The 8,994-nt window shown below is 48.3% G+C and overlaps 3 protein-coding genes across 3 annotated transcripts; 1 reads left to right on the forward strand and 2 right to left on the reverse strand.

Moving 5' to 3' along the window:
- Positions 1-2,563: 2,563 nt before the first annotated feature.
- EPUS_08270 (uncharacterized protein) lies at positions 2,564-4,588 on the reverse strand (the record flags this gene model as incomplete). Its single annotated transcript, XM_007788482.1, has 2 exons — positions 2,564-4,300; positions 4,352-4,588. 2 exons carry the CDS (start codon positions 4,586-4,588, stop codon positions 2,564-2,566), a joined length of 1,974 nt encoding a protein of 657 aa, XP_007786672.1.
- Positions 4,589-5,256: 668 nt separating this feature from the next.
- Positions 5,257-6,456, forward strand: EPUS_08271 (uncharacterized protein; the record flags this gene model as incomplete). Its single annotated transcript, XM_007788483.1, has 3 exons — positions 5,257-5,547; positions 5,610-6,173; positions 6,232-6,456. The coding sequence occupies 3 exons, from the start codon at positions 5,257-5,259 to the stop codon at positions 6,454-6,456; spliced, it is 1,080 nt and encodes a 359-aa protein (XP_007786673.1).
- A 422-nt stretch (positions 6,457-6,878) lies between these two features.
- On the reverse strand, positions 6,879-8,773 carry EPUS_08272 (uncharacterized protein; the record flags this gene model as incomplete). Its single annotated transcript, XM_007788484.1, has 2 exons — positions 6,879-7,307; positions 7,379-8,773. The coding sequence occupies 2 exons, from the start codon at positions 8,771-8,773 to the stop codon at positions 6,879-6,881; spliced, it is 1,824 nt and encodes a 607-aa protein (XP_007786674.1).
- Between the last annotated feature and the right edge of the window lie 221 nt (positions 8,774-8,994).

Below are 8,994 nucleotides of genomic sequence, written 5' to 3' on the forward strand. Positions count from 1 at the left end.
TAAGTTATAGAGCTAATGGTGGAGAGTGCAGGGATCCATCAGCCAATCAATTGCAGCTATCCTCTGAAGTTGTTGTTGCCCTTGTGCCTCCGAACTTGGGCCAGTTTATCGCTATACATCAATATGGTGTTTAGCACACTGTCGCATGCCCTCAGAGTGCATTTCGTAGCGAATTCTACCCTTGGCTAGCTCCTTGATACTCTCAGAAGAAGAGTTTACTCTCATATCCCATAATGAGTCCTTAAGATACCCCCAGATTGGCTCAATTTGATTCAAATCAGGAGAATTAGTCATCCAAGGAGCTCTTAGAACACCTATATCTCCAAGAGAGTCCCACGCCTTCTTATGAATACCAACATTATCCTCAACAAGCCAAACATTGCCTCGGTCACCATAATAACGTTGAATCTCTTGATAATAAGGTATCAAGAGAGGGATCAGGATCTCATTGCGATAGATCCACCAATCAATGCCCCCCTTCTTATTATCTCTCTTGAATTTAACATATTTGAAGACTTGTTCTGCTGTACGCCTTCTCTTGAATCCTTTATTGCCTTGATAGCCCTCTGTACGTCGTTGTTGATTATGAGAAACAACGTTGTTATTGACTTCTTGCAAAACGCGATTTTCGACAGTACCAGGGATATGAGCATTGGCTTGTTGAGATAACGCTTCTCGCTTGCGATACGCATTGTATTGACTAATATCTTGACCTGCTTGTTGTTTATCCTCCTCTGTTTCCGGCTCCCATATCCAAAAGGGGAACTTTATCTTATCTTCGTATGGCCCAATTGCCCCCTATACCATCAACTGAAACTGCTCCGCAGGCTCAAAACGTGCGTACAAATTCGAATCTGCACCCTTTGGCTTTGTAATCTTTGGTTTCTTCCTTGAATGCCCTCCAAAATGGTAATAAGTTTCATCAACAAAGATGAATATAGCCCCATTTTCTTGCTCCTTAGTAGCCCATTCCGCATATTTTCAAAGCGTAAATCTTGAACGTCAAGGGTAAGCGCAGGCTTATTTGGCTGTACGACTCGAACTAATTCGTGATTGTTTAGAGGATCGCGATGCTTGTGAGCGACGTTTTCGGCTGTGCTGCGTGCTATTTTGAGTCCTGCAATATAGTTTGTTACTACCTCAATAGGAAGTTCAAAATGCTCATGGAATAGCTCTCTTAACAGTTGAGATGCCTCTGACCCTGGTGGTATCCTTAGTGGCCTCCCTGCTCTTATCCCATCTCTTGAATTTTGTGCAATAACAAGAAATGAGTCTCGAGAGTCGTTTTCTGTACGCTCTAGAGCACGGTTATAGAGCTTGTTGATAGAATTCGTTTCGAGCTCAAGTTTCTCAGCAATTTCGCCGAATTTCAAGCCTGCTAAAAAAGTCGCAGGGCAACAACAGCGACGCGCTTTTCATAAGGAATTTCGCCATGATGAGGAGGCATAGCTATAGCTGCTTGCTATAGCTAAAGGGCAACGAATTTCGAGTAGTTGTTATTGAGATATGAGAGTTTGAAATTAGCTGTTGATTCGCTAGAATTTGACGTTGGTAGATCTAGCGTGGAGCTAAACTAAATTAGGAAGGGACGCACTTTTCGGCGGCACCAAGTAGGTTCGCCCGCCCCAAATCCCTCCCCTGCCTAAAGCACCCGTCTGCTCCGTCTTTAGTTACATAATATGCTCTCATTCATGGGAAGACAATGGCTGCTATGCACATAAAGATTGCATGTCTCATCCCTGACAGCAGAGCATACTAACACCCGCCCGACGCTACACAGAGAATAATACCGTTAATACGCACGTGAGCGATGAAGATCGAAGGCAATAGTATCGTTATCAGTTATTAAGAGTACATCTCATTACCCGCAGGGGTCGGCGAACCCGGCATCAACGAACTTCTGATGAGTGAAATTGGCAAGTCATTGACGGTAAAAGGCGTCTTCAAGATGCTCAAGCGTGGGTGCATGATTGAGGATTTGAACACCATGTAGCCTTCACTCCTTCGTGTCAGTGGATGACCAGCAGCGGAGCCCGCTAGCAGCATAACAATAGAGAATGTCTTCATAGCGAAAGCCATCGCTGTGCAAGAATGAGCGTGTAGGGTAAGCAGCGCAAGGATATCTAGATTCAAAGAAAGACAGAGTACAAAAAGAGGAGAGTATTCGCAGTAAATAACGTTTTATACGCTCAATACCGCCAAAGGTCAACAAGCCTTTCCAGCATTCCACAGGATATTGCCACTTCCAGTAACTTAATGCTCAGTAATTATACAGCAATGAACACTCGGGAAAGTGCCTAGAAGCCATTTGTTTGAGTTTGATGGACTGGATATGACCAATCCCGAAAGGAGTGCTTGCCGAACAAGTAAAGATTAATACTAACGTCAAACTAGATGTTGAGCAGAAGATGAAACTCGATCCGAATGGTGATTGAAGTATTCTAGGAATGTGTAACAAATTTCCCCATACGTAGGAGTTATGGCCTTGGTGATCGCCACAGCTGAGAAGGCCTTTTCAAACGACGGAATTGTGCATAATTTTCCTAGATAGTAGAGTGTCCATTCAGGACATCAAAAGGTTGACAGCCCACGGCACACTCAGGTTCCTCAAGTCGCCATAATGTTGACCGACGCCTAAGAAGACAACAGGAATTCCAGTTGCATGCACCATACTAACAAGTGTGCCTATCATGTCACCAACCGTGTCGCACTTGCTAATGATAAAGCCATCAAGATTCCTCCCAGGGCCGAACGCCGCGTTGAAGTTTCGCGCTTGCATGACGGAGTCTGTACCGACCAAAGCTTCGCCAACCATGAGGATCTTGTCTGGCTTAGCAAAATTTGCAAACTTCTCCAAGGAGGACATCAATCGAGTGTCATTGTGACGTCGACCGGCTGTATCGATGAGTACAACATTGAAATTGTGGGAGGCTGCATATGCTACCGCGTCCTTGGCTACATTGGCAGCATCTTTGCCATAGCCTTTCTGATAGAGATCTACCTCTCCCACGTTTTCTCGTGCGCTGAGCTCCTTCAAATTGCGAACGTGGTGGCCTAGTTGCTCGACAGCGCCTGATCGGAATGTATCGCAAGCTGCAACGAGAATGCGATAGTTGTTCTGTAGGAGAAAATAGCAAATCTTTGCCAGATTTGTCGACTTGCCAACACCATTTACGCCAACGATGCTGATAACGTAGGGACGTGGCGAAATCGTCTTCACCGTTGGTGCTGTTACCGATTGTATCTCTTGAAGCATGTCCAAGGACGATGTTGGAGTCAAAATCCTCCTCAATGACGACTCCAGTGCTGGGCGCAAGGCTTTGTCGATGCTCTCGAATGAGCCAGTTTTCTTGCCAACCATTTCCCGTTCAACGCCCTCGCAGAGCCGTAGAGCGGCCTCGCGTGCAACGTTTTTCTGAACCAAATGGTCTTCCATGACCTTGAGGGGCTTCTCGAGATCTTGCTTCGCCAGGGTTTTCCCGCCAACGATATTACGAAAGTAACCAGAGATAGCACCAAAGCTTGCCCCGACGAAGGCATTGGAAGATGTATGCTTTTCTTTCTGCGCATCTGCGTTGGACAAAATGCTTGATACTTCGTCATCAAGGTCTTTCAGGATAAATTGGCCCTTGCTTGTCTTGCTTCCCCAGCTTCCCTGTGCGACGGCCTCGATTGGAACCGATTTCATATTCTCCTTAGCATCGACGCCAACGTTTGAAGATGAATAGTCCAGGTTGGTCACGTCATCCTCATCAGCCAGGCCATCAGCATCCCATTTCCGCATCTTCTTCGCCGTCGACCTTTGTTGTTTGCCTTTCCGGGTCTCATCACCGGAAGAGGGATTCGAAGATATACTGGCAATTTTGCGGGATCTTCGAGATCCACGTCCACCAAGTCCGCCTTTGCCAGTCAATAAGTGGCCTGCTATCGGTGTGGTGGGTCTCGACGACTCAGGAGATTGGACAGGTGTGCTTTCGACCGAGTTCCCGTTCGTTGGTGCAACCGATGGCTGCACCCTGAGCAGATCAGGCACTGGTGGCGGTGGTGGTCCCCCTGTGTCCCCCTCCTGTAATTGCTCTTTTTTGTTTATCGAGTTCCTTGGAGGTTCAACAAGTATCGCTCCATCTGTACCGGATTCAAGCTCACGCAACTGTTGGTCGTAGTAGCCGTCGAAAACATATTTAGCGACTGCGGCATTTGGCCTGATTAACTCATCTTTATATACATTGACAAATATAGTGCTGATGTTATCAAGCAATCGATCAACCCAGGTCAGGTGCAAGAGTGATTGGTAGACAGCCTACAAGCGTTAAAGATCAAGGGCCAAAGTTGGACTTGAGAGCAACCATACCACAAATATCAACCCCAAATCCTTAACCAGTGTCCACTTCAATGTGTACTTGTCATGTCTGTAGGTTGGGTTGCGGTGGCTAGAGGTCTCTTCCCCTTGTGAGCTGGCTGGTCGCACTTTCTCTTCAATGAAGACATCATTGATAAGGCTGTTGACGACGTTAGAACTGAGGTCTATATTCGATCTCGACCAAAGCACAATGCCCGAAGTCGTCAGTATTTCAAAAGCGTCCAACATTTTGGGACGTTATACTAATCTGAATGAAAGCTATTGTGGCGATTAAGGCACAGCAACAATAGGAAGTAGTCACGAGGATAGACATGTGCTGAAGTAGTTTTACTTTTGAAAATAGAGAATGTATTGCTATGTGATAACGTGGGCAGACATGCACTCCGCGTGGACAAGGGACTGCTAAATTTGTGAAATAATATATTATATATTAGTCCCAACTGATCCCTGCTTGCTCTTCTAGCTCAGTGGTAGAGCGTGGGATTGCAGATCCTAAGGTCACTCGTTCGACCCGGGTGGGGAGCTATCTTTTTTTGTGGGTTTATCTACAGATTTACCTTGGAGTTTGGTGTGGCAAAGATCCTTTGGGCCTTTGTCTGGTCTCGAAACTCGTACGTGTTGGGTGAGTGGGTGAGAGTGGGTGAGTGGGTGAGAGTGGGTGAGGTGGGCGACCACTTCCTCTGCTACTACTAGTACGTAGTACTGACTGTGGACTGCTCGTGACACCGATTGTTCAATCTTGGCGATATTTTTATTTCCTAGGCAGGCCGAAACTCCACTCGTCAACCTTGAAAAATGAAGGCTGTTGTGCTGCCATATCATCCGATCACTTTCATGCTCTAACGCCATCGACCTTCTAGTGGTGACGAAAATTGCATAAACCTTCTCCCACTGCCATGCACCGTTCATCGTTTGCCCCTCCGCCTGCTCAATCCCCTCCACTTCACCACCCAATCCCCCAACATGTCTCAACCGTACCAATGATGAGATCGCCTCCTCCACCAGTGGCTCAGCAACAGCATAACACCAACAGTTATGGCAATCCTTATCAGCCTCAGACCGGCCAGGGCGCCAATGGAGCTTTCGGCCCAGGCTTTGGAGGCTTCATCAATGATCCAACTGCCCAGATGGGCTTCCAGGTCGGAAAGGGCGTCGCCGAGGCAAGCCAGAAGTATGTGGAACGAAATGTGAGCTGTCCATCTAAACTTGCGAAAGGAGCTCCTTCAACTGCTAATTGGTCGTCCTTCAGCTGGATCGCTATGTGTCTATACCAGCCCTGAAGCACTATTTCAATGTCTCAAACTCTTATGTCCTCTCCAAACTCCTTCTCGTCCTCTTTCCCTGGCGTCATAAGCCCTGGTCACGCCAGCAAGGGCGCCTCAATACCACCACCACATTGGCTAATGGACAGGCTGGGCAAGCGCAATATACATCTCTGTTTCTGCCTCCCCGGGATGACCTCAACTCGCCCGACATGTACATTCCCGTCATGGCGTTTGTGACATATATACTCCTCTCTACCATTCTAGCAGGACTCCGAGGCAGCTTTAAACCGGAGCTATTGGGTTCGATTACTTCCACAGCACTCGCGGTGGTATTATTCGAGATTGTGGTATTGAAAGTGGCTATGTACATCCTGAACATAAGCAATGACTCGCAACTCCTCGACCTCGTCGCATATTCTGGCTACAAGTTTGTTGGAATTATTGTTACTTTAGCAGTTTCAGAGATCTTGAGCGGAGGCAACGGGACTACAGGCTGGATCGGCTGGACTGTCTTTCTCTATACTTTCCTTGCCAATGCTTTCTTCTTGGTAAAACACTGTGCCATTATTCGAGCTTCCTTTGCAGCAAGCTAATGCGTCTTCACAGCTCCGCTCCCTGAAATACGTTCTCCTTCCGGATTCCTCCAACGACCCAGCAATCCGCGCTGGAGCTTCATACACAATTGCTCGAGCCCAGCGGAACCGGAGAACACAATTTCTATTTGTGTATTCTTATTTGATCCAGCTATTTTTTATGTGGATCCTTAGTCGAGAGGAGGCAGCAGCCAGCACAGTGGCGTCAAAGGTTACGGGGTCCAAGGCCTTATCGTAGGTGCTTGCTGTGTACAGTAGCTTGAAATCCACAAAAAATGACAGGTCGATATACACTTTGAACCAGCCCCTCAGGTGAGGACGATGGCCCTAGAGGGCCGATCAAGAGATCTTGATATCCATCAGCAGATCGCCGTGATTATGATTTAGCTATATGCTCAATACCCGTTGAATCCATGGAGAGGCCCTGAACCCCATATTGAGCACGGATCTGACCATCAGTCACGCATCCCTCAAGGACGCTCAACGTAATCTAGCGAACGACACACCGGCAATAACGGAGCCCCTCCAATCATGGTTGAAGATCCTTCTACAAGGAGCCCCAAAAAGCCTCAAAAACGAATCGCTGGAACGCTCAAACATCAGGAAAGCAAGCTTAGAAATCCTGGAAAAAAATGCGAAGAATGGCAGCAGCAGCTCCTGTTACTTCTTCTCCGGCATCACAGCTATTCCACTCGTGCTGGAGTCATTCTTCCCATCATATCCATTGCCATTCACTTCTATGATGTTGGTCTTACCAGTCGCTCTCCTAACATTCGTCGGGCTCTTCGGCTTCCCTCCCGTGGAAGCAGCAGTCGCACCACCAACCGGTCCACCAACCTGCGCATTTTCTCTCTCCTTCAGCTCCTTTTCCTTCTCCTTCTCCCTCTCCTTTCTAGTCTTCGGTGGTTGGCTAAACATGGCTTTAAGCGCAGCTTTCTGGTCTGCTTTGCTCTCACCCTTCTTCGATGTTTGGTTTGCCTCTTCTTGGGCGGCCAAGCCTTTCCATTTACGCCAGCCGTCGAAGTCGATCAGGGCTTGCATGCAGCCCCATTCGGTGACTTTGCGTTCCATCCAGACAAAATTGACGGGCTGTATATGGGTGAGTCAATGTAAGACACAAAGGGAACGATTGTGTCCTCGAGTTGAGACAGAAAACATACCTTGGTCAAAAAGTCGTTGCAGCCTGCTGCTAGCGCTTCATGACGATCACTTTGTAATGATGAAGCTGTCAAGGCGACGATGATGACAGGGGATTTGAACATTGCTTCTCGGTCTTGGAGCCGGTCTTCACTCTTCATCTCCTCGTCTGCGAGGTCACCATCAACGCCGTCACCATTTAGGCATGATTCGCGCAGGCCGTCCGGCGGGCTTCCACTCAAGACACCTATCTTGTTCAGGGCCTCTAATCTCCTTATCTCCTTTGTAGCCTCAAGACCATTCATGACGGGCAATTGGATGTCCATTAACACCAGATGGAAGCCACCAGTCCGCCACACGGCGACAGCCTCTTTGCCATTCATGGCCGTCTTCCAACGAACTTTTAGTCTTTTCATAAAAGCTTCAAGAAGTTTCAGATTGATGACGTTATCTTCAACTATGAGGACGTTGATGGGAGGAACTGAGGTATCAAGGAGGCCAGCTGATGCTGGTGCGGTCGGTGGAACATGACCCATGTTGCTGTGGTGTCTTGCGGCGCCGTTTCGATCCATGCTGTTGGTTAGCCCTTTTCGTCGGCCACTTCTCTGTCTCGGAATGGGCGGAGGAGAGGCGACGCGGGCGGGAGGAGTGGTGGAGTTACGTGAGTCGCTGTTTTGTGCAGGAGGAGTGGGAAGTGGTGGAGCAGGAGAGGGTATTGTGCCATTGAGCGGCTGGTTGTGGTCTGCATGTTGAGGATGGTTAGCAGGTGACAATTGTGCACCAGCTTCATGCCTACCCAAGTGGTTGTTGCTGATTTGTGCGGAGTGTAAAATCGTAGGTGGTGATGTATTTTGTCGACCAGCTTTGGGACGATGTCTATTGGACCGGCCACCGGGTGAAGGAAGAGGAGGTAACTGGCCTGTTGTAAGGACTGCCATGGAATGGAGATGGTTGTTGGCCGAATGCGAGGTGGGAAGCGTGCCATGTGCATTGGCGTGGGGAGACTGTAGAGCTGGCATAGGGGGGAAGTAATCACCAGCATCTCCCGGTCTTATCTCTTCGGATATGTAATAAGACTGCAAGTGAGGTCCTGATCGTGGCGAAGGCTTAGGGGTTCGTCTTTGCGGAACGTCAATTATGAGAGCTTCCTCGACCTTCTGTCCTCCGGGATAGTATGCATCGATCAGCCGGACAATGGGTTCGTCGGGCGCAAGAGTCCTTTCGTTTCCAGCTTTGTTGGTCTGCTCTCTCGGGCAAATCCTGAGCGAGACATCAGGAGCATCGAACGTTCGTCCGATAGAATTGAGGTACTTCCGAATGACAGCATCTCGCACATCGTCGACCAAGTCGTCTGGACTGACAGCCACTTGTGTTGCGGACGCATTTCCCCTCCGCACCCAGAGTTTTCGTATTGCCATGTCTGGCAGGTAGATGTTGACACGAGTGACAGTCTTGGATGAAGATCTTCACGAAGTGGAGGGCGTCCGGCCAAATTTCTCCCGCAGCCGGATTTTCCAGACTTTCAACTTTACTTCAACCATCGAACGTCTCTCTAAGATATTTATGTATTTTCTCGACCCGCTGAAACTAAGCTGCAACTATTGCTGACGAGTCCTTCTTTCCTACCTGTTGTGAGCCT

Source organism: Endocarpon pusillum (genome assembly GCF_000464535.1).
Source record: "Endocarpon pusillum Z07020 unplaced genomic scaffold C720841, whole genome shotgun sequence".
In the NCBI taxonomy this organism is placed as follows: domain Eukaryota; kingdom Fungi; phylum Ascomycota; class Eurotiomycetes; order Verrucariales; family Verrucariaceae; genus Endocarpon; species Endocarpon pusillum.